This window comes from Coregonus clupeaformis, unplaced genomic scaffold (assembly GCF_020615455.1).
Source record: "Coregonus clupeaformis isolate EN_2021a unplaced genomic scaffold, ASM2061545v1 scaf2610, whole genome shotgun sequence".
In the NCBI taxonomy this organism is placed as follows: domain Eukaryota; kingdom Metazoa; phylum Chordata; class Actinopteri; order Salmoniformes; family Salmonidae; genus Coregonus; species Coregonus clupeaformis.
The window spans coordinates 11,828-37,193 of record NW_025536064.1 but is presented as its reverse complement, the minus strand read 5'-3'; the positions used below and the strand labels follow the sequence as shown (position 1 = coordinate 37,193).

Sequence of the window (25,366 nt, the reverse complement as noted above, 5' to 3'; positions counted from 1 at the left end):
GCAATGGAACATTTAGAACGAATGGGTCGCGTTCATAGATACAGAACAAAAAGACTGAACGACTTGGTCATATCTCTAGCAACCAAACTGATAGAACGAACAACCAGCCAGCTTGGGTAGCAACCCTAGATTTTTGTTGGTACTATATCTTGTGTTAGGATGAAATAGGATGAATAAATTCATTAAAATGTTTTTAATTAAAATATGTAAATCATTATTTGAATATGTTGGTAACCCGTTGTATAAAAGTGATAATTCCCTCGAAGCCGGTGTTTGGAAGATATATTGGCACGGTTTGCAACACCCATGCCAATATATCCTTCTGTAACGATGACGCTGGGAGTCGGGAAGCAAGTGCGGGTAGTGAGCTAAATAATAACCACGGAACATAGAATGATACAAAACATGAGCAGCGAATGGACTCGAGAAACATAGTCAATATTACCTGGTGGGTGACAACAAAGGAGTGCTAGATATAGGGAGAGTAATCAGGGAGGTGATGAAGTCCAGGTGTGCCTAATAATGAGGCGCAGGTGTGCGTAATGAGGGTTGCCATGTGTGCGTAAGGTTGGGTTGGCAGTACCGGTGGTTAGTAGTCCGGCGATGTCTAGTGCCTGGAGGGACAGCGGGAGTAGACGTGACAGTACCCCCTCCCCAACATGTGGCTCCTGCCGCAGAACAACGCCGGCCAGTAGGAAGGCCCTGAGGACGAGGAGCGGGCCAGACGGTGAAGGTGGAATTCTTGGATGATGTTGGGATCTAAAATGTCATCCACCGGAACCCAACACCGCTCCTCTGGACCTAACGGTATAGGCAGGGACTACCCTCAATGTCCAGGGGAGGCGGAGGGGTGTCGTGGGGATGGCATCAGCCAGGGGACCAGGAACCATCGGCCTGAGGAGAGAAACATGAAAAGAGGGTGAGATCCAGTAGTTAGTGGGAAGCTGTAATCTATGCATCACCTCATTGATTGTCCTGAGGACCTTGAATGGCCCCACAAACTGGGGGCTCAGCTTCCGACAGGGCAGGCGGAGCAGGAGGTTCCTGGTGGAGAGCTAGACGCGATCACCAGGATGGAAAACAGGTGCCTCACTGCAGTGGCAGTCCGCCTGCTCCTTCTGACGGCAGATGGCGCGTTGGAGCCTCACGTGGGCAGCGTCCAAAACCTCTCCTGCACGTCAGAAACATTAATCCGCCGCAGGTGCGTTGGTCTGGTTTGGGGTCCAAGGAGCCAGGGCCGGTTGGTACCTAAGGACACACTGGAAGGGAGACAACCTGGTGGAGGAATGACGAAATGAGTTTTGGGGGTACTCTGCCCAGGGAAGAAACCGGGCCCACTCCCTCTGCCGGTCCTGACAGTGACTCCTCAGGAACCTCCCCAACTCCTGGTTGTTCCTCTCCACCTGCCCGTTGGACTGAGGCTGGTACCTGGATGTGAGGCTGACCGTGACCCCCAGCTTCTCCATAAAGGCTCTCCATACCCGCGATGTGAATTGGGGACCACTGTCAGAGACGATGTCCCCCGGAAGGCCACAAAGCCGGAAGACCTGCTGAAACAGTTCCCCAGTGACCTAGAGGGCGGAAGGGAGACCAGAGAGAGGGAAAAAGTGGCAGGATTTTGAGAATCTGTCCACAACAGCCATAACATTAGTGAAACCATCAGACAGGGGAAGATCAGTGACAAAATCTATTGATAGATGGGTCCAGGGTCGCTGAGGCTTGGGAAGGGGAAGGAGATTCCCTGCTGGAGCGCTCCGGAGAGACTTGGTTTGGGCACATACGGAGCAGGAGTTGACGTCCTGGGCGACGTCCTCCACCAAGGTGGGCCACCAGTACTTAACGAAGATGGATTGAATGGTGCGGGTGATACCTGGGTGTACAGTGGCAAGGGATGTGTGCGCCCAGGTCAAAAGCCGATCCCTTACCTCCGTGGGAACGTAGGTGCGCTCCCGAGGACAGGTAGCCGGTGCGGGTTCCCTCTCCAGAGCCTGCCGGATAGCCACATCTATATCCTAGAGCACGGGGGCAACGATTCGGGAGGGTGCTATGATGGGACCACTCAGGACAGGAACCTCTCCCGAATCGTGGAGACGGGACAACAGGGCATCGTCTTTGATGTTCTTTGAACCTGGGTGGTACGACAAGGTAAAGTTGAATCTAGTAAAGAAAAGGTCCCACCTTGCTTGGCGCGGGTTCAGCCACCTTGCTGTCCGTATGTACTCAAGGTTCCAATGATCGGTGAGGATGAGAAACGGCCAGTGTCTTTGCTCCTCTAATGCCAACTTCACCGCCAGGAGCTCCTGAACACCGGCGTCATAGTTTCTCTCTGCAGGAGACAGTTTCTTAGAGTAGTATGCACATGGATACAGTTTTTGTGGATTAACTTGACGTTGTGAAAGGACAGCAGAGGAATGAACAGTCCTGTCCTGTCCTGTCCTGTGTAGTCTAACACTGTGTATTAGTAGAGGTCTGTCCTGTGTAGTCTAACACTGTCTATTAGTAGAGGTCTGTCCTGTGTAGTCTAACACTGTGTAGTAGGAGAGGTCTGTCCTGTGTAGTATAACACTGTGTAGTAGTAGAGGTCTGTCCTGTGTAGTCTAACACTGTGTAGTAGTAGAGGTCTGTCCTGTGTAGTCTAACACTGTGTAGTAGTAGAGCTCTGTCCTGTGTAGTCTAACACTGTGTAGTAGTAGAGGTCTGTCCTGTGTAGTCTAACACTGTGTATTAGTAGAGGTCTGTCCTGTGTAGTCTAACACTGTGTATTAGTAGAGGTCTGTCCTGTGTAGTCTAACACTGTGTAATAGTAGAGGTCTGTCCTGTGTAGTCTAACACTGTGTAGTCTAACACTGTGTAGTAGTAGAGGTCTGTCCTGTGTAGTCTAACACTGTGTATTAGTAGAGGTCTGTCCTGTGTAGTCTAACACTGTGTATTAGTAGAGGTCTGTCCTGTGTAGTCTAACACTGTGTAGTAGTAGAGGTCTGTCCTGTGTAGTCTAACACTGTGTAGTAGTAGAGGTCTGTCCTGTGTAGTCTAACACTGTGTAGTAGTAGAGGTCTGTCCTGTGTAGTCTAACACTGTGTATTAGTAGAGGTCTGTCCTGTGTAGTCTAACACTGTGTAGTAGTAGAGGTCTGTCCTGTGTAGTCTAACACTGTGTATTAGTAGAGGTCTGTCCTGTGTAGTCTAACACTGTGTATTAGTAGAGGTCTGTCCTGTGTAGTCTAACACTGTGTAGTAGTAGAGGTCTGTCCTGTGTAGTCTAACACTGTGTAGTAGTAGAGGTCTGTCCTGTGTAGTCTAACACTGTGTAGTAGTAGAGGTCTGTCCTGTGTAGTCTAACACTGTGTATTAGTAGAGGTCTGTCCTGTGTAGTCTAACACTGTGTAGTAGTAGAGCTCTGTCCTGTGTAGTCTAACACTGTGTATTAGTAGAGGTCTGTCCTGTGTAGTCTAACACTGTGTATTAGTAGAGGTCTGTCCTGTGTAGTCTAACACTGTGTAATAGTAGAGCTCTGTCCTGTGTAGTCTAACACTGTGTAGTAGTAGAGGTCTGTGATGGTGTGTTCATTCCTCTGTCATACACACAGACTGACCAGACTGTCTCACTGGAGCACAGCTTAACACAGAGGAGTGGGAGGAGAGCAGCGCTCAGCTGGGCTGGCCACGATGTTACACACACACACACACACACACACACACACACAGAGGGAAACACCACAATTTGTGATTTCCTCATTCAGTAATATTTTTTTTCATAAATTCCTCAGTGTGGTGTGATAACATTACTTGTTGTGAGAGTCTCCTTAACCCCGGCAGAGCTGAAATGGAAGTGCTTCTGAGTAAGTTCTGAACTATTCTTGACTTCCTTACTTCGTAATACTAAACAATACTAACCATTGAGAAATCATAAAATATCCTATTGTAGTGCATGTTGACACTCACCTGTACTTTGCTGTTTATGTCAATAACCGTAGCAGCCATGGTCAGCTCAACACTTTCTTGGTTGATTACAGCATAAAATTCAAATATACATTGATAAATATATTTATATATGTCTTAATTCCATTCTTTCACCCCGCTATAACATCTGCTACATTTGTGTATGTGACCAATAACATTTGATTTGATTTGATTTTAAACATAATAATGAATCACTTATGAATATTTAAGCCAACTCCAATGCGGAGAATGGTACATAACAGAACAAAAGTCCAATGACTACATTTCCCACCTTATCAGCCAGTCCCACTATGGAGAAGCCAGAGGAGAATCAGCAAAGGATTATGGGAGAAATAGTCCAGAGCCAAATGCAGGCATACAACAAAAATGAACTGGTCAGAGCTGCACAGAGCTGCACATCTGTTTTCCAGAAACCTACAGTGGGTGAGTGACTCAACATAAAACAACATACTAAATTCTATATTGTTAGATACAGTTGAAGTCGGAAGTTTACATACACTTAGGTTGGAGTCATTAAAACTTGTTTTTCAACCACTCCACAAATTTCTTGTTAACAAACTATAGTTTTGGCAAGTCGGTTAGGACATCTACTTTGTGCATGACACAAGTAATTTTTCCAACAATTGTTTACAGACAGATTATTTCACTTATAATTCACTGCAGCACAATTCCAGTGGGTCAGAAGTTTACATACACTAAGTTGACTGTGCCTTTAAACAGCTTGGAAAATTCCAGAAAATGATGTCATAGCTTTAGAAGCTTCTGATAGGCTAATTGACATAATTTGAGTCAATTGGAGGTGTACCTGTGGATGTATTTGAAGGCCTACCTTCAAACTCATTGCCTCTTTGCTTGACATCATGGGAAAATCAAAAGAAATCAGCCAAGACCTCAGAAGAAAATTGTAGACCTCCACAAGTCTGGTTCATCCTTGGGAGCAATTTCCAAACGCCTGAAGATACCACGTTCATCTTTACAAACAATAGTACGCAAGTATAAACACCATGGGACCACGCAGCCGTCATACCGCTCAGGAAGGAGACGCGTTCTGTCACCTAGAGATTAACGTACTTTGGTGCAAAAAGTGCAAATCAATCCCAGAACAACAGCAAAGGACCTTGTGAAGATGCTGGAGGAAACAGGTACAAAAGTATCTATATCCACAGTAAAACAAGTCCTATATCGACATAACCTGAAAGGCCGCTCAGCAAGGAAGAAGCCACTGCTCCAAAACCGCCATAAAAAAGCCAGACTACGGTTTGCAACTGCACATGGGTACAAAGATCGTACTTTTTGGAGAAATGTCCTCTGGTCTGATTAAACAAAAATAGAACTGTTTGGCCATAATGACCATCGTTATGTTTGGAGGAAAAAGGGGGTACTTGCAAGCCGAAAACACCATCCCAACCGTGAAGCACGGGCGTGGCAGCATCATGCTGTGGGGGTGCTTTGCTGCAGGAGGGACTGGTGCACTTCACAAAATAAATGGCATCATGAGGACGGAAAATTATGTGGATATATTGAAGCAACATCAAGACATCAGTCAGGAAGTTAAAGCTTGGTCGCAAATGGTTCTTCCAAATGGACAATGACCCCAAGCATACTTCCAAAGTTGTGGCAAAATGGCTTAAGGACAACAAAGTCAAGGTATTGGAGTGGCCATCACAAAGCCCTGACCTCAATACTATAGAACATTTGTAGGCAGAACTGAAAAAGCGTGTGCGAGCAAGGAGGCCTACAAACCTAACTCAGTTACAGTGAGGGAAAAAAGTTTTTGATCCCCTGCTGATATTGTACATTTGCCCACTGACAAAGACATGATCAGTCTATAATTTTAATGGTAGGTTTATTTGAACAGTGAGAGACAGAATAACAACAAAAAAATCAAAAAAATCCAGAAAAACTCATGTCAAAAATGTTATAAATTGATTTGCATTTTAATGAGGGAAATAAGTATTTGACCCCTCTGCAAAACATGACTTAGACTTGGTGGCAAAACCCTTGTTGGCAATCACAGAGGTCAGACGTTTCTTGTAGTTGGCCACCAGGTTTGCAAACATCTCAGGTGGGATTTTGTTCCACTCCTCTTTGCAGATCTTCTCCAAGTCATTAAGGTTTCAAGGCTGACGTTTGGCAACTCGAACCTTCAGCTCCCTCCACAGATTTTCTATGGGATTAAGGTCTGGAGACTGGCTAGGCCACTCCAGGACCTTAATGTGCTTCTTCTTGAGCCACTCCTTTGTTGCCTTGGCCGTGTGTTTTGGGTCATTGTCATGCTGGAATACCCATCCACGACCCATGTTCAATGCCCTGGCTGAGGGAAGGAGGTTCTCACCCAAGATTTGACGGTACATGGCCCCGTCCATCGTCCCTTTGATGCGGTGAAGTTGTCCTGTCCCCTTAGCAGAAAAACACCCCCGAAGCATAATGTTTCCACCTCCATGTTTGACGGTGGGGAGGGTGTTCTTGGGGTCATAGGCAGCATTCCTCCGCCTCCAAACACGGCGAGTTGAGTTGATGCCAAAGAGCTCGATTTTGGTCTCATCTGACCACAACACTTTCACCCAGTTCTCCTCTGAATCATTCAGATGTTCATTGGCAAACTTCAGACGGCCCTGTATATGTGCTTTCTTGAGCAGGGGGACCTTGCGGGCGCTGCAGGATTTCAGTCCTTCTCGGTGTAGTGTGTTACCAATTGTTTTCTTGGTGACTATGGTCCCAGCTGCCTTGAGATCATTGACAAGATCCTCCCGTGTAGTTCTGGGCTGATTCGTCACCGTTCTCATGATCATTGCAACTCCACGAGGTGAGATCTTGCATGGAGCCCCAGGCCAAGGGAGATTGACAGTTATTTTGTGTTTCTTCCGTTTGCGAATAATCGCACCAACTGTTGTCACCTTCTCACCAAGCTGCTTGGCGAATGGTCTTGTAGCCCATTCCAGCCTTGTGTAGGTCTACAATCTTGTCCCTGACATCCTTGGAGAGCACTTTGGTCTTGGCCATGGTGGAGAGTTTGGAATCTGATTGATTGATTGCTTCTGTGGACAGGTGTCTTTTATACAGGTAACAAGCTGTGATTAGGAGCACTCCCTTTAAGAGTGTGCTCCTAATCTCAGCTCGTTACCTGTATAAAAGACACCTGGGAGCCAGAAATCTTTCTGATTGAGAGGGGGTCAAATACTTATTTCCCTAATTAAAATGCAAATCAATTTATAACATTTTTGACATGCGTTTTTCTGGATTTTTTTGTTGTTATTCTGTCTCTCACTGTTCAAATAAACCTACCATTAAAATTATAGACTAATAATTTATTTGTAAGTGGGCAAACGTACAAAATCAGCAGGGGATCAAATACTTTTTTCCCTCACTGTACACCAGCCCTGTCAGGAGTAATTGGCCAAAATTCACCCAACTTATTGTGGGAAGCTTGTGGAAGGATACCAGAAATGTTTGACCCAAGTTAAACAATTTAAAGGAAATGCTACCAAATACTAATTGAGTGTATGTAAACTTCTGACCCACTAGGAATGTGATGAAATAAATAAAAGCTGAAATAAATCATTCTCTCTACTATTATTCTGACATTTCACATTCTTGAAATAAAGTGGTGATCCTAACTAACCTAAGACAAGGAATTTTTACTAGTATTAAGTGTCAGGAATTGTGAAAAACTGAGTTTAAATGTATTTTGCTGAGGTGTATGTAAACTTCCGACTTCAACTGTACGTTTCCCATGCCAATAATTATGAATTGAGAGAGAGAGAGAGAGAGAGAGAGACAGAGAGAGAGAGACATTCCGACTTCAACTGTATGGTTTAGCGCTTTAAAGTTACAATAATACTTTTTGGGACAACCCTACCAAATTCACATAGAAATGTGAGTTATAGATCTTTCATTCTCATTGAAAGCAAGTCTAAGAAGCGGTAGATCTGTTCTATGTGCACTGTTTCCATGCTTCCCGTTCTTAAGTTTATTTTTTTGCGTCTTTTACTTTCGGTTTTGTACACCAGCTTCAAACAGCTGAAAATACAAAACATTTTGGTTATGGAAAATATATTTCACTGCAGTTTAGATGGTACAATGATTCTCAACACAACGACTGCTTGTTTTGTCACATAAACTGAAATTAGGCAAACTATTAGAATTTTAGAAACCAGGAAATGGCAGAGCGATTTCTGCATATTGCATCTTTAATGGTTTGGTTAGTATTTAGTCAGGGTAATCTGATCCTAGGATAACCATTAGGACCTGTATTAAAGCGATACTGTATTTCCACCTTACTCTTTGAAAGGCTATGTGGGCATTTCTACACCTTGATGGCACCTATCCTATCCAATCCTGTCAGGGCTTATTTATACGCCCCAAACACAAAGCTGACCTCAGATCAGTGTCTAGTGGCTACATCATCTTTCTCCATAGAAATAGCTCCTTTTCAGTCTTTTAGTGAAAGCACTCCATCTAGCGGTGATTTGTGAAATACGTTGATTAATGATCTGTGCCATTTACTTAATTATACTTATTCACAATAGTAAAATACAGTACAGTACAATTCAATACAATACAGAATAGTGCAATACAGTACAATTCAATACAATACAGTATAGTGCAATACAGTACAGTTCAATACAATACAGTATAGTGCAATACAGTACAATTCAATACAATACAATACAGTAAAATACAATATAGTATTTAGGAGGTTATTTTTCATACACTTCCCTCAAAGAACATAGATCTATTCCACCTTGGTGACTGTTTTCCCCTGTGAGTAAAGAGGGGTGTGTCTTTCTCTTGGCAGTGCGGTCCAATGAGGTGGAGGAGAGGGAGGCTACAGATTCCAGTGGAGGAAGGAGGACAGGCAGTGAATCTCTTTGTCGCCATAGTGACGGGGTTGTTGATGGGGGTCCTGACAGGTGGTTTTGGGGGTGTTGTCATGGGAGGGTTGACGGGGGCGGTGATATGGTTTACAACAGGACTGGTCAGGAACTGGTGGAGCCCCTGACTAACTGGGAGGCACCATGTGTAGGCTATGAATCTACTTTTCATAAAGACATTGGGAGGATAAAACTATTCTAATGTGTATAGATGGAAGGACTTTGGTGATGGATCATGTTCCTTGACGCAATTATCAAACTTTGGTTCTTAATCATTTGGAAATTAATAAAAGCCCAATAAAGAAATACAATTATTGATTGCATATATTGATTATTTTAAAAGATAGATGAAACCCTAATATTCATCAGCAGTGCTAGCCTACTTCTGTTAAGTCAGTCCTGATATGGGTCTGAACCTGTTAGTCATCAAGGGATTAAAAGAGATATTCATCCAGCAATATCTTTCCCTGATTTCATCTGACCAAGTATTCAGATATTGTGTGACGAGAATTACAGGCCAGGCCACTGAAAGGCCTTCATCATACCCTGTAAAATCCTTAAAAAGAACAGCAACAAGAACTAACAACTAGATCACCAAATATACGTTATCAAATAATAATTTATGTAAACTAACATAGTGAGCCCACTAGAACCCAGGTCCAGTGACTGTCAACCCATCACGGCCCGTATCCACAAAGCATCTCAGAGTAGGAGTACTGATCTAGGATCTGTCCATATAATCTTATTCATTATGATCTAAAAGTCAAAACTGATGCTAGGTCAGCACTCCTACGGGCCCTGGTCACTACTAATCTCAACAATGTTGTTGGCTCAATCTGTCATGGAATCAGTAAACCCTGCTCTCATATCTGTCATGGAATCAGTAAACCCTGCTCTCATATCTGTCATGGAATCAGTAAACCCTGCTCTCGTATCTGTCATGGAATCAGTAAACCCTGCTCTCATATCTGTCATGGAACCAGTAAACCCTGCTCTCATATCTGTCATGGAATCAGTAAACCCTGCTCTCATATCTGTCATGGAATCAGTAAACCCTGCTCTCATATCTGTCATGGAATCAGTAAACCCTGCTCTCATATCTGTCATGGAATCAGTAAACCCTGCTCTCATATCTGTCATGGAATCAGTAAACCCTGCTCTCATATTAACACAAATGTGTAGCCTAGATTTATGTGTATGTTTACCTGATGTAGGCTACGTTGTTAGGGAATGTACTATGTTTTACGACAGTTACACCACATAGCATTACTCTTTTTATAGTTCACATTGTTTTAAAGTGAAATAGCCGAGAAGAAATTCTAATTTAGTTCATATGGACATTGTTGAGTTCATCGTCTGTTTCCATGTTTTTGATTGGCCATTGTAACAGAGATGGAACGAGGAAGAGGGACGACTCTGAGGACTTTGTTCTTGTTGACACTCTGTCTGCAATCCTTTACTGGTCAATGCCAAGGTACACACACACACAACAATACAATATGCCATTTAGCAGACGCTTTTATCCAAAGCGACTTTTAGTCATGTGCGCATACATTTTTACGTATGGGTGGTCCCGGGGATCGAACCCACTACCCTGGCGTTACAAGCACAATGCTCTACCAATTGAGCTACAGAGGACTACACACACACACAGACAAACACACACACACACACAGTTTTCAGTAGCCTTGTATCAAGACACTCGCTATCAACTCAAGCACTTCTTGTCTGTTAACACAGATTCAGGCCAGTCCTCTGACCTCAGGATAGTTCTGGTGGGAAAGACTGGATCAGGGAAGAGTGCAACAGGAAACACCATCCTGGGGAGAGAGGGGTTTAAAGTGGAGGCTTCTCCAGTGTCTGTAACTGCACAGTGTGAGAAACAGAGTGGAGTGGTGGATGGGAGGAAGATTGATGTTATTGACACCCCGGGACTCTATGACACAACAATGTCTAAAGAAGATATGAAAAGTGAAATAGAAAAGGCCATCTATGAGTCAGTCCCAGGACCTCATGCCTTCCTGCTGGTAATCAGACTGGGGAGGTTCACAGAGGAGGAGAGGAACACTGGGAAGTGGATCCAGGAGAACTTTGGAGAAGATGCCTCAATGTACACCATTTTACTGTTCACTCATGGAGATCAACTGGAGGGGAAATCAGTGGAGGAGTTTCTGACACAGAGCCCAGAGCTACGGCGGCTTGTCACCAGCTGTGGGGGCAGATATCACTCCCTAATCAATGACAAGAGAAGAGACATCACTCAGGTTACAGAGTTGCTGGAGAAGATAGAGGAGATGGTGGAGTACAATGGAGGGAAACACTACACCAGTGCTGACTATGAAGAGACTCAGAGAAAGATCAGAGAGGAGATTATGTTTTACTGTAAACTGGCAGCGTACGGCAGTCTAGCTACAACAGGACTAGGGATGTTTTATGCGTCACCAGTATTGGTGGCAGCAGGTATAACCGCAGGCCTCAGCCAAGGGTTTGAATGCACTAAGGAGATGCTAGGCGTTTAAAACACCAGGGGTGCGTTCAGTTGGTCTTAACGTTTCACTACATATGGCAACGGTACTTACTGAATGATATAACAGTTCTTTCAAAACCATTTGCAATGTTATAGATATGCTATATATGCTATATGCTATATGATTATAGAGCCATGTGGCAGGATGGCCCTGGCAGGGTGTGACCGCGGAAAATGTTAACACAAAACTCCTGCTGCACTGTACACAATCACCCTCTCATCACCATAGTTACAACGTTCCTCAACTCAAATCAGGACCGTTTCTGAACGGTGTTGACCATGTTTATTTTAGTGGAGGTGTATTTAGTGGGGATATATAGTATGTATTAAATGGTAGTGTATGTATTTAGTGGGGATATATAATATTAAATGGTAGTGTATGTATTTAGTGGGGATATATAGTATGTAGCACAGTGGTCTAAGGCACTGCATCACAGTGCTAACTGTGCCACTAGAGATCCTGGTTCGAATCCAGGCTCTGTCGCAGCCGGCCGCGACCGGGAGACTCATGGGCGGCGCACAATTGGCCCAGCGTCGTCCAGGGTAGGGGAGGGAATGGCCGGCAGGGATGTAGCTCAGTTGATAGAGCATGGCGTTTGCAACGCCAGGGTTGTGGGTTCGATTCCCACGGGGGGCCAGTATAAAAAAAAATATGTATTCACTAACTGTAAGTCGCTCTGGATAAGAGCGTCTGCTAAATGACTAAAATGTAAAAATGTAAAATGTATTAAATGGTAGTGTATGTATTTAGTGGGGATATATAGTATGTATTAAATGGTAGTGTATGTATTTAGTGGGGATATATAGTATGTATTAAATGGTACTGTATGTATTTAGTGGGGATATATAGTATGTATTAAATGGTACTGTATGTATTTAGTGGGGATACATAGTACATATTAAATGGTAGTGTATGTATTTAGTGGGGATATATAGTATGTATTAAATGGTAGTGTATGTATTCAGTGGGGATACATAGTATTACATGGCAGTGCATGTATTTAGTGGGGATATATAGTATGTATTAAATGGTAGTGTATGTATTTAGTGGGGATACATAGTATGTATTAAATGGTAGTGTATGTATTTAGTGGGGATATATAGTATGTATTAAATGGTACTGCATGTATTTAGTGGGGATATATAGTATGTATTAAATGGTACTGTATGTATTTAGTGGGGATACATAGTACATATTAAATGGTAGTGTATGTATTTAGTGGGGATATATAGTATGTATTAAATGGTAGTGTATGTATTCAGTGGGGATACATAGTATTACATGGCAGTGCATGTATTTAGTGGGGATATATAGTATGTATTAAATGGTAGTGTATGTATTTAGTGGGGATACATAGTATGTATTAAATGGTAGTGTATGTATTTAGTGGGGATATATAGTATGTATTAAATGGTAGTGTATGTATTTAGTGGGGCTATATAGTATGTATTAAATGGTAGTGTATGTATTTAGTGGGGATATATAGTATGTATTAAATGGTAGTGTATGTATTTAGTGGGGATACATAGTATGTATTAAATGGTAGTGTATGTATTTAGTGGGGATATATAGTATGTATTAAATGGTAGTGTATGTATTTAGTGGGGCTATATAGTATGTATTAAATGGTAGTGTATGTATTTAGTGGGGATATATAGTATGTATGAAATGGTAGTGTATGTATTTAGTGGGGATATATATAGTATTAAATGGTAGTGATGTGGATATGGATCACATGGCGAGGGTGGTGTGGATATGGATCACATGACCAGGGTGATGTGGATATGGATCACATGACCAGGGTGATGTGGATATGGATCACATGCATAAATAGATGGGATCACATCTTCTCAAATTCAAGGATTACTTCCCTTCACAATCTGATTGTCGCCAGGGAAAGCAGTGGCTGCATAATGAATAGACTCAAGCCTTGTTCCCATTACCCATAAGCACTCCGTTACCTTGCGCCGGTGTTTTCTCAATCTCCTTAGCTATCATACTCTAATTCCACTGATTTCAAAACTCAGTCCTCTAGAAAGTGTGGAGAGCAACACTTCCGCAGTTTTACTCAGCCAATCATGGCTAGCGGGAAGGTTGCTGTCTTTTTCTTTGACTAAACCAACTTGCCTCGTAATTTAACATTTTATTCGTATTTACAGATGGCATACAAGTTTGTTATTAAGGCACATGAAAGTTCACATGTTCCAGAAGGCATTTCTGCCCAAAAACACATTTTGATAATAAAAAAAAGATGTAAAAAAAAGGTTTCCGTTCAAATGGCTCTCCTGTGAAGTGACCCGCGACATACGCCTAGTTTCCTGAAACAAATCACATATGTGGTTTTCATGTGATGGCTTTATGGGATAGCTAGCAACTTGTAAACAATTACCCATTCCTATAAGTAAGTACTATTTTAATAGTAATGTTAAATAATACACATTGGCTGCTAAGTCAATGATATTATATGCCTGTTGCCTCCCGTTTAAATTGATTGTGATGGTAATGACGTTTGTTTATTATAATTATTATTAGGTTGAGGTCTCTATCTACAGTGGTTTCTTCCACCTAGCCTAGCCTTTAGCTAGCTAGCTGCTCTGCACAGCAAGATAACTTGACTTGCTATAAAGTTAGAGAAACAAGTTAAAGAAAAAGTAACTATACAAAACATGTCATATTTTGTTAATCTCCCCAAAAATAAATGCGATTTCTATCTTGCATTACAAACACTACGCTTGTCGGTTCAGTAGCGGGGCAAAACTTATGGCGTAATAAAATACGTCACAATGTTTACGGGGCATCACAGCTTGTCCCCAGTTCTAGAGGATAAACTATTGGGAATAAATAAGAAGAAAAAGTGATTGTCAATCATTTACATTTTAGTCATTTAGTTTTCACAGATTAGATGAATCCAAGAGTAGGTTTAATCCTGACTAGGGTTAATTGAGTCAAAATGTGGTTGAATGAACATCGACTGACCTCAGACTACATGCTCCCTCCTGATCTGTGACTTTACATTTATAAACTGGTGTCCCAGACACAGATTAAACCTAGTCCTTGATTAAACATTTTTTACATATTTAGTCATTTAGCAGACGCTCTTATCCAGAGCGACTTACAGTTAGTGAATACATTTTTTTTTAAATACTGGCCCCCTGTGGGAATCGAACCCACAACCCTGGCGTTGCAAACACCATGCTCTATCAACTGAGCTACATCCCTGCCGGCCTTTCCCTCCCCTACCCTGGGCCAATTGTGCACCGCCCATGAGTCTCCCGGTCGCGGCCGGCTGCGACAGAGCCTGGATTCGAACCAGGATCTCTAGTGGCACAGTTAGCACTGCGATGCAGTGCCTTAGACCACTGCATCACTTATTACCGAAGTGGTCCCCAGAGGAAGAAGGCCTTGCTGGTCCCTGGCACAAACTAGTTTAAGAAAGGCTGTAGTGGTGGAGCCTTTAGTAGGACAATCATGGTGAATGATCACACTCTATAGACATACTGGCTGGTTTCAATCCAAGGCACGTTATAGATTGATGACTAAAATGATCTTGCTAATTGCCTTTTTTACTTACATTGAACCTAGTGAAAATATCACAAAATATGAACATGTTCCATTTTACATACAGTTTTTGCCAAGATACATTAGCTTATCACAAAGATTACTTCAAAAATATTTGTTTATACACTTACAATAAACACACAGAGAAAATGGAGGAAAGGTGGAGAGAGGTAGAAGACCCAGGCGGTGTATCATGCAGGCGGTGTATCATGCAGGCGGTGTATCATGCAGGTGGTGTATCAGGCAAGTAAAGTATCTGTATAGCTGTTCCATCCTGTGTGAACGAAAGACAGAGACCCAGGTCTGAAACAACAGCATGCAGACTTGTATGATTTCGATTTCAGAGAGAGCAGGATACCACGGGAAGTTACCAAGTTTTTATATAGAGATTCTGAAGCAAAACACTCATAATTCTGAATATCTTTGGGGGCTGATCCTCCCGGCAGGATCCTCCCCTAGTTGTGGACGGAGATTCTGTTGAGCCTGCTGGCGGCCGCCCGCCATTATGCAGGAAGCCTAGTTGAGCAAGACATTTCTACTTTGATTGTGTCTTGAATAATTCTATAATAATAATAATAATAATCTATAAAAATATAATTTAGCAGTTAGCCATCCTTAAGTAGTCTTCATAAAAGTGTTTTAGATAAATGAAACGGTGACAGTTGTCTCCAGTGTTGTATGATTTTTCCATATTGTCAACAAGACTATAATTAAATGAATTGATCTTGTTCTACACTTCATGTATATACTCTTTGTTTCTTATGTAGGTGTCATAACCACCCATAAAATAATGCTATATATGTCACAACAGGTCTACATATATGTAATGACAGTGTTATGACCATATTATGACAGGTTATGACAAGGTATGTCAGCTGTTATGACATATTATGACATGGTTATGACCGTGTCATAATGTATTATGATGCTGGGTGTCAAGTAAAGTAATGTTTTCTAAATTAAATGGTGAAAAAACAATTGGAACCATTTCCCTGTTTGACAGCTAGGTTTTATGGGTATTATGACTCATACTGTGGTACTCTATGGAGTTGGAAAGAGCACAAACAGATCTGGGACCAGGCTAGGCAACTATAAAGTTACAACTACAGTATATAGCTACATTTGAAAATGCAGTTTCATTTGTTATTTCATTTTTTTACATTTTTTTCTCCCCCAGAAGGAGATGTCTATGTGTCCAACACATTTCATTTTACCCATAGATGTGGCCTAGCTTCTGATTCTGGCAAGCAGCCAAGGTTAAACAGCGACACCCAATCAGAATTCAGACTCTGCCTATCCTAAGTAGAATAATGTTTGCCTAGCAACACTCTCTCATTGGCTTGAAATGTCTAGATGCTGGGAAAATGAAACTTAACAGAATGTAAGGTGAAACAGCGACACCCAATCAGAATTCAGACTCTGCCTATCCTAAGTAGAATAATGTTTGCCTAGCAACACTCTCTCATTGGCTTGAAATGTCTAGATGCTGGGAAAATGAAACTTAACAGAATGTAAGGTGAAACAGCGACACCCAATCAGAATTCAGACTCTGCCTATCCTAAGTAGAATAATGTTTGCCTAGCAACACTCTCTCATTGGCTTGAAATGACTAGATGCTGGGAAAATGAAACTAAACAGAATGTAAGGTGCAGCACATTGGGCGCTGCTTCAGCTCTCTCAGTGACAACATGGAACAACAATTAACAGATCTGTGCAACCACACTAAAAGTGAGTATTCAACTTAACTACCTTACTAATTACATTTTGTACAACAATCTACTCTACAGTATTTGAATAACTGTCGCACAATATAAAGTAGACATTTTATTGATACCAGGTCTGTTAACATTTATGCATAAATAATCATATGATTACATCACTTATCATCAAATCAATATGTAGCTATTAACAATCACATTATAATAAGCCATTTAGCAGACGCTTTTATCCAAAGCGACTTTCAGTCAAGTGCGCATACATTTTTACATATGGGTGGTCCCGGGGATCGAACCCACTACCCTGGCGTTACAAGCGCCATGCTCTACCAATTGAGCTACACAGGCCCACATTATGCTGTACAGTATGTTTGTATTTATACACGTTTTAATATTGTAGAACAGTGAAAGGAGAAACATGGTTAGACTTTAGTGTAGTATACTGTATCTTGTTCAAGGGGGCCGATCTTGGGTCAACAACCATCTTATAGCAGGTTGTTGCTGTGAGGGACACACCTGCAGGTTTCTGTCAGTACTGACTAAGGTCGCGTTCCACTGCTTAGACGTTGCATGCGTCAACCAATGGTTGACTGACAGATTGCTAAAACACATGATGTGGTTAGCTGATATGTAAAATACCTATCCAGGCGTTGTAAGATCTGGCGTCAGCAACGTCTGAGCAGAGTAATGCACGCTTTGTGTTCCGACACATTAAGCGCTGGTTTCAGTTATACTGATTCCACTTAATTATTGTTTGAACTTTTCCTGTCTGTCTACACAGTAGCTGTGATGTTAATGGGAACACGACGTCTAACTGGTCTATCTGGTCTTGACACGTAGCAGCCAGGCAACGGTAGAATAATAACCATGTTTAGATCGTCATTTGATACCATATGAGTACATTATGTCCACCTGATGTAGGCTACGTTGTTAGGGAATGTACTTTGTTTATCGACAGTTATACCACATATCATTACTCTTTTTATAGTTTATAGTTTTATAGTTTTTATTGTTTGAATGTCAAATAGCTGAGAAAAATATATAATTTAGTTCATCCTCATCTGTAAACGTTGGAACTTTGCCAAACATTCTGGGATGAGTCACCGAAGAAATGTGGACTTTGAATTTTGTAATGAGGTCGTCATCTGTTTCCATGTTTTTGATTGGCTGCAGTAGTAGTAACGGCTCAAGGAAGAGGAAGGATTCTGAAGATGCTGTTCCTGTTGATACTCTGTCTGCAAGACTTCACTGGTCAATGCCAAGGTACACACACACACACACACACACACACACACACACACACACACACATTACACACACTACACACTCACACACACACACTACACACTTGTTTGTTTGTATCCCATTAGCTTTTGCAGAGGCAGCAGATATTCTTCCTGGGGTCAACAAAAAAACAAAAAACATGACAAATAACACAACACTGATGGACAAGGACAGTCACACAAATAAATACATAAATATATATAATAATAATGATAATAATAATAATAATAATAATAATAATAATACAATACAAGAAAAAAATATGAGTGTGTTTGTGTTTGTGTCCCTTCACAGTTCCCGCCATTCCATGACAAGTTGTTTAATCTTTTTTTTTTTTTATGGACTTGGGGACTGTGAAGAGACCCCTGGTGGCATGTACTGTGGGATATATATGGGTGTATGAGCTAAATGTTATTTGATTATTTGACTTGAAGAAAAGCAGTTAATGTCTTGTCAACCCTCAACCAGGAAAGACACAGACACACATACAGACACACACACACACACATACATATATGCATGGAAATACACAGAGTTTTCAGTAGCCTTTTATCAAGACACCCACTATCAAATCAAGCATTTCTTGTCTGTTTCCACAGTTTCAGGCCAGCCCTCTGACCTGAGGATAGTTCTGCTGGGAAAGACTGGAGCAGGGAAGAGTGCAACAGGAAACACCATCCTGGGTAAAAAGGTGTTTAAAGTGGAGGCTTCTCCAGTGTCTGTAACTGCACAGTGTGAGAAACAGAGTGGAGTGGTGGATGGGAGGAAGATTGATGTCATCGACACCCCGGGACTCTATGACACAACAATGTCTAAAGCAGAGATGAAAGGTGAAATAGAAAAGGCCATCTATATGTCAGTCCCAGGACCTCATGCCTTCCTGCTGGTGATCAGACTGGGGAGGTTCACAGAGGAGGAGAGGAACACTGTGAAGTGGATCCAGGAGAACTTTGGAGAAGAAGCTTCAATGTACACCATCTTGCTGTTCACACATGGAGATCAACTGAAGGGCAAATCAGTGGAGGAGTTTCTGGCTAAGAGCAAAGAGCTACAGAAACTCATCAATATCTGTGGGGGCAGATATCACTCCCTAAATAATGACAAGAGAAGAGACAACACTCAGGTCCCAGAGCTGCTGAAGAAGATAGAGGAGATGGTGAAGAGGAATGGAGGACAACACTACACCAACGAGATGTACCAGGAGGCTCAGAGAAAGATCAACGAGGAAAAGGAGAGGAAGAGACAGGAAGAGGAGAAGATAAAGAGAGAGAGGAGACAGAAGGAGGAAGAAAGCAGAAGAAGAGAAGAGAAATTGACTGAATGCAACTGGTCAGCGCTTGCCAGTATGGCTGCATTGGGGTTGGGAGCCGTGTACGGCTCTCCGGTGTCGTTAGCAGCAGGGGCTGCAGTAGCCGCTTGGAAAGGTTATGAATGCATGGGCACCTATTTCAAATCAGGTTCCACCTCAAAAGAGAAGAAGGAGTAAGATTTCCACATCCACCATCTCAGATTGTTTTGAAATGAAGATTAATTATTTTGTTATATAATATAAATATAATTTGATCTCTGAGAAATTTTGCTAATTTATTGCGCCCAAATTGTCCCTTTTAATTAATAGGATTCATATACTATTCAATAAATATAGTACCCAACATCTGATCTGGATCACTTTTTTTCCCAACAATGATTAAGAAAAAATAATGGTCAAAAGCCTCAGATCAGATGTTGGATATTATGCCTTGCTATGTGGAGGGCGGTCATTTGCATCCCCCCAATGGTCCAAATGTGGAAGCCGTACCCTTGCCGATGTGGTCAGTAATGGTTTGAGGACATTCAGAGATTTGAAAGATACATACACATTACCAGGCAACCCTTTTTTAATTTAACAATTTAATTTGTGGTACTTTTAAAAACCATTTTGCTTCAGCTGGCCAAATATTTGAAAGGATAATCTCTGAAAATGCATATCATTCTACTGGAGAGAGTCCTCTAGTCACCTCACCTTGTAGATAATGATGCACTAACAGACTCACATACTTTATTTTCATTCCAACCATTTGATGTCTATGATGTACTAAGTACTTTGCTAAAGATTGTAAAAAAGTCAAACAAATCCATAGAGGGTGATTCACATAATCCCTTCTTACTTTCACTTATCACAGAACCATTGATATAGTTTAACTTTACAATTGTTTATCCCGAAGGTCTGGAAAACGACACATAAAGGAGGAGATCCTTCTGACTTAGATAACTACCGTCCAATTTGCAAATGATCTTGCCTTTCCAAAGTTTAGAATCCCTGGCCAACTGTCAGCTAAGAACTTTTTTTACTTCTCACTCTATTCTTAATGTGCACCGATCCGGTTTTAGACCTGGACATAACACAGTTTCAGCTGCTATGCTTGTTTTAGATGTGTTCAATTGCTTAGATCAGAAAAATTATTGTGCTGCCTTTCCAAGGCCTTGGACACTATTGACCATCACACTAATTCAAAGGTTGACTGAAATAGGCCTGAATCAGGCTTCTTGAAAGTGGTTTGAGAATTATCTGTCAGACAGGACTCAATGTGTTATTTCTGATGGTGTCAAGTCTAGTTTCTTGGTACTGGGACCTGTTCTCTTTACTATTAATATAAATAATATTGGTCTATCTGTTAAAACTTGTATTAGTCATCTGTATGCAGACATCACTGTTATGTATGCCATTGCTCCAACTGTTGACCTTTGGATGCTGTCTACCATAGCGCCCTTCGCTTTATCACAGGTGACAGTTTTAATACTCACCACTGCATCCTGTATTAAAAGGTTGGCTGGTCCACATTAAAGTCCCATAGATCACTTCATTACTCCCTTTTTGTTTACAAAGCTCTACTACACAAGCTTCCAACTTACCTAACTTCGTTGCTAACATATGAAAGAATGAGCTATCAAAGCCGCTCGTAAGATTAGTTAGCTCCTGAGGTTCCTCTGGTCTCGACCAATTTAGGTAAATCCTCCTTTAGTGTTAGTGCCCCCCATTGTTGGAATAACCGACAAACTTCCTTGATTCCCTGGTGCCTCTAGGGTAGGTTAGGACTCTGGTGTTGAATGAATTCATTGAGGATTGCAGTAGTTTTGTTAGTTTGTAGTTTTTTTACTCCCTTTTTCTCACCAATTTCAATCTTGTCTTATCGCTGCAACTCCCCAACGGGCTCGGGAGGCGAAGGTCGAGTCATGCTTCCTCCAAAACATGACCCGCCAAACCGCGCTTCTTAACAACCGCCGCTTAACCCGGAAGCCAGCCGCACGAACATGTCGGAGGAAACACCGTTCAACTGATGACAAAGGTCAGCCTGCAGGCGCCCGGAGTCGATAGAGCGCGATGAGCCAAGTAAAGCCCCCCCCCGGCTAAACCCTCCCCTAACTTGGACAACGCTGGGCCAATTGTGCGCCGCCCTATGGGACTCCCGATCACGGCCGGTTGTGATACAGCCCGGGATTGAACCTGTGTCTGTAGTGACGCCTCTAGCACTGCGATAAAATGCCTTAGACTGCTGCGCCACTCGGGAGGCGGATTGCAGTTGTTTTGATTGATTGTAGTTTTATTTGTTGAGATTGTTTTTATTCTTCTTGTAATATTCGTTTTTCTTCCTGTTTGGGAGAACATTTTGTATTCAAGGCACCATCGGGAATGAGACCCTGGTCTCATTTGGGCTACCCTGAATAAATAAAAGTGAATAAATAAATAAAATATAAACAACTATTGGAAAGCTCATGTTCAGAGCTAGCCATTACAAAAATATGGTCCACAGATCTAATTGAATCTGAACAACCCTTTAACTGGAACAGAATATGGAAAAATATGGCATCCTGTGATCCGAACCATCAACTTTTAAGTTTTGTTCACCTCACTTTCTCCCAATTCACCAGTGGATACAGTAACTATTAGAAGTTATAACATTAGAATTATCGACAGTTGTGCTAGTCAAGGAACAATTGAGCCCTGGACAAATATACACTGAGTGTACCAAACATTAGGAACACCTTACTAATATTGAGTCAGTCCCCCTTTAGCCCTCAGAACAACCTCTATTCGTTGGGGCATGGTCTACAAGGTGTCGAAAGCATTCCACAGGGATGCTGGCCCATGTTGACTCCAATGCTTCCCACAGTCGTGTCAAGTTGGCTGGAAGTCCTTTGGGTGGTGGACCATTCTTGATACACACGGGAAACTGTTGAGCGTGAAAAACCCAGCAGCATTGCAGTTCTTAACGCACTCAAACCGGTGCGCCTGGCACCTACTACCATACCCCGTTCAAAGGCACTGAAATATTTTGTCTTGCCCATTCACCCTCTGAATGGCACACATACACAATTCATGTCTCAATTGTCTCAAGGCTTAAAAATCCTTCTTTAACTATCTCCTCCACTTCATCTACACTGATTGAAGTGGATTTAAAAGGTGACATCAATAAGGGATCATAGTTTTCAGCTGGATTCACCTGGTCAGTCTATGTAATGTTTTGTACACTCAGTGTAGTTGACTCTGTAAAGAATAATCTCAGCTAAAGCCCAACACATACATACAAACAATATACAGTACCAGTCAAAAGTTTGGACACACCTACCCATTCCAGGGTTTTTCTTTATTTTTACTATTTTCTACATTGTAGAATAATAGTGAAGACATCAAAACTATGAAATAACACATATGCAATCATCAAAAAAGTGTGAAACAAATCAACATATATTTTATATTTGAGATTCTTCAAAGTAGCCACCCTTTGCCTTGATGACAGCTTTGCACACTCTTGGCATTCTCTCAACTAGCGTCATGAGGTTGTCACCTGGAATGAATTTCAATTAACAGGTGTGCCTTGTTAAAAGTTAATTTGTGGAATTTCTTTCCTTCTTAATGTGTTTGAGCCAATCAGTTGTGTTGTGACAAGGTAGGGGTGGTATACAGAAGATAGCCCTATTTGGTAAAAGACCAAGTCCCTACTATGGCAAGAACAGCTCAAATAAGCAAAGAGAAACGACAGTCCATCATTACTTTAAGACATGAAGGTCAGTCAATCCGCAAAATTTCAAGAACTTTGAACGTTTCTTCAAGTGCAGTCACTAAAACCATCAAGCGCTATGATGAAACTGGCTCTCATGAGGACCACAACAGGAAAGGAAGACCCAGAGTTACCTCTGCCGCAGAGGATAAGTTCATTAGAGTTAACTGCACCTCAGATTGCAGCCCAAATAAATGCTTCACAGAGTTCAAGTAACAGACACATCTCAACATCAACTGTTCAGAGGAGACTGCGTGAATCAGGCCTTCATGGAAGATTGACAGGGACTCTGCTGTCATCATAGGGAAGATGGTTCTACTATTGGGTCGTAGCTGCAGGAAGTAGTTTTGGGGTGGGGTGCAGTTTGTGTTTTTTTAAATGTTATTTTATATATTATTTTCAAGGGAGGGTGCTGAAAAAATATTTTTGCCCGTGCTATATCAGTCTGCTAATGCAGTACTACTGAAGGCCCTGTGAGAAAAATGTATTCATTATTTATATTTTTTTGTGGGGTGCTGAAGCACTACTTCCCATGTTGTTCTTTACATTACTGTCTCTGGTAAACACACACTATATCGTTTGTATTTGTCACATGCACAGGATACAGAAGGTGTAAATGGTACAGTGAAATGGTTACTTGCATATTTGCATAGTAGCAATATCAAAAATAGAAAGTGTCCAGATAAAAATATTTTATAAATATTTTATAATTATTTCATGATTCTCACTTGTCTAAATTGATGGGTCATGTGAAAGAAATGCTATAACCACCCCTCAGCCATATCTAGCTATGTTGATGGGTCACTATTGTCTAGACATGTACACATGTTCATGAAATATAATGGATGGCCGTAATCAGCCCCAGACACACCTGGCTAACTTGATGGTAATCCTCTGGCGAAGTGGAGTCTGCAGGTAGCTCAAGCTAACTAACTAGGTTCAATGTTAGCTAGCTAGCTAACATTAGGCTATAGCTAGCAATCCAAATGGATTTCTGAGATACTAATAATATTACTACACAGATCATACAAGTAACGTTAGCTAGCGAGCCATCAAGCTAACGTTTGCTAGCTAACTAACAGTACGCTTTAACTTGCATTGAAAATGACTTTATTACTAAATTAGTTTGGCCCGCTTTGTGTCAAGTCACTCCAGTTCACACTGACCGTAGTAGTAGTCCATCACAACTTTTTCCCACTGATCTTTGTCTATAGCGCCTGCTAAATTCAAAGCAGCAATGTTTTTGAGAGCAGTCCATTGCTAACGTTATATCTTTCAAAAAAGCTGCGGTAGAAAGGATTATCTTCAAATAATGAGCAGCTCACCTTATAGACAGAAGCGTGCTACATGGCAGACCATTCCGAACTCATCTCTCGGCATGTCCAGCCAATCCATTATCTCAGCCAATCATGGCAAGCGGGAAGGTTCCTGTCTTTTTCCATGGCTAAACCGACTAGGTTCGTAATTGAACCATTTTATTCGTATCTGCAGATGGTTATTAAGGCACATGAAAGTTTACATGTTCCAGGAGGCATTTCTGCCCAAAAAGTAGTGAAGTAGTGCCTAGCTTCTTGAAACGGGTCACATATAAACATTCTATCATTAATGAGCTCGAAAAGATAAGAGGGTTTTATCCTGATTCAAAAACCCTCAGAGATATCCTTAAATCACAAGGGTTATGCAAATATTGGAACTCGTTTTGTTCAACAAATCACTAAGCAAATGTTTCGAAAGCTAAACTGACTGTTACGCACAAAGAAATAGAATCCGGGTACACAGGCTACGTTGCCACACCTTTTGCTGGAAATTACATTAGAAACACACCTCGTGATGAGAAGGACGTCATTCCATCAAAACACACCTCGTGATGAGAAGGACTGTGAGGGAAGTCATTGCATCATGTTGATGACTTCAAAACAAAGCAAACATTCCATACACCTGTGGTAAGGGTTAGGTATCCAAACAGGAAGGACTGTCTGAAACACATCGGCACAAATGGCACAAATATTCCCTTTATATTGCAATACTTTTCACCAGGGCCCTAGTGCACTATAAAGTGAACAGGGTGCCATTTTGGACTAAATACACATGTACCTCCCACAACACAAACCCAACGGGGAAATGTAAGTTCACTAAAGCTCATATTTAGTATAGAGTGATCAACACAATGTTTAGCATATTTAGAGTTTCTGTAATAAACATGATTTCCAGGGTTCTATTTGTGACACTCAAGGTGCAGGTTGATAGTCACTAGACTTGATGCCGAATGTTATGGTTTGTTCTCATATCTGTTGATAGTGACTGACACCAGAACAAACTACTGAAGGTCCAAGTTCAAGAACCGAGGACACTGAATGAGCTTTTTATCATCAATTCCTCTTAGCCAATCATCAGTCATTCAAATCAAATC

The 25,366-nt window shown here is 41.7% G+C and overlaps 2 protein-coding genes across 3 annotated transcripts; both read left to right on the top strand.

Moving 5' to 3' along the window:
• The first annotated feature begins 10,224 nt into the window (after positions 1-10,224).
• LOC121559935 (GTPase IMAP family member 7-like) lies at positions 10,225-11,708 on the top strand. Its single transcript, XM_041872965.1, has 2 exons — positions 10,225-10,306; positions 10,573-11,708. Exons 1-2 carry the CDS (start codon positions 10,225-10,227, stop codon positions 11,349-11,351), a joined length of 861 nt encoding a protein of 286 aa, XP_041728899.1. The 3' UTR covers positions 11,352-11,708.
• A 4,081-nt stretch (positions 11,709-15,789) lies between these two features.
• On the top strand, positions 15,790-20,746 carry LOC121559938 (GTPase IMAP family member 7-like). 2 transcript variants are annotated; one of them, XM_045219673.1, is made up of 4 exons: positions 15,790-16,434; positions 16,565-16,646; positions 17,807-17,896; positions 18,517-20,746. In XM_045219673.1, exons 2-4 carry the CDS (start codon positions 16,607-16,609, stop codon positions 19,401-19,403), a joined length of 1,017 nt encoding a protein of 338 aa, XP_045075608.1. In that variant the 5' UTR covers positions 15,790-16,434; positions 16,565-16,606; the 3' UTR covers positions 19,404-20,746. The 2 variants fall into 2 exon arrangements, with proteins under 2 accessions (XP_045075608.1, XP_041728903.2); XM_041872969.2 differs by having other exon boundaries at positions 15,790-16,646; positions 17,810-17,896.
• Positions 20,747-25,366: the final 4,620 nt, after the last annotated feature.

What these genes read in the sequence shown, in the direction of transcription:
- LOC121559935 (XM_041872965.1), top strand. Translation starts at nt 10,225, where the DNA reads ATGGAACGAGGAAGAGGGACGACTCTGAGGACTTTGTTCTTGTTGACA. An exon ending in CTTTACTGGTCAATGCCAAG is followed by an intron (nt 10,307 to 10,572) that starts GTACACACACAC and finishes CTGTTAACACAG; the next exon opens with ATTCAGGCCAGTCCTCTGAC.
- LOC121559938 (XM_045219673.1), top strand. Translation starts at nt 16,607, where the DNA reads ATGGAACAACAATTAACAGATCTGTGCAACCACACTAAAA. An exon ending in TCTGTGCAACCACACTAAAA is followed by an intron (nt 16,647 to 17,806) that starts GTGAGTATTCAA and finishes GATTGGCTGCAG; the next exon opens with TAGTAGTAACGGCTCAAGGA. An exon ending in CTTCACTGGTCAATGCCAAG is followed by an intron (nt 17,897 to 18,516) that starts GTACACACACAC and finishes CTGTTTCCACAG; the next exon opens with TTTCAGGCCAGCCCTCTGAC.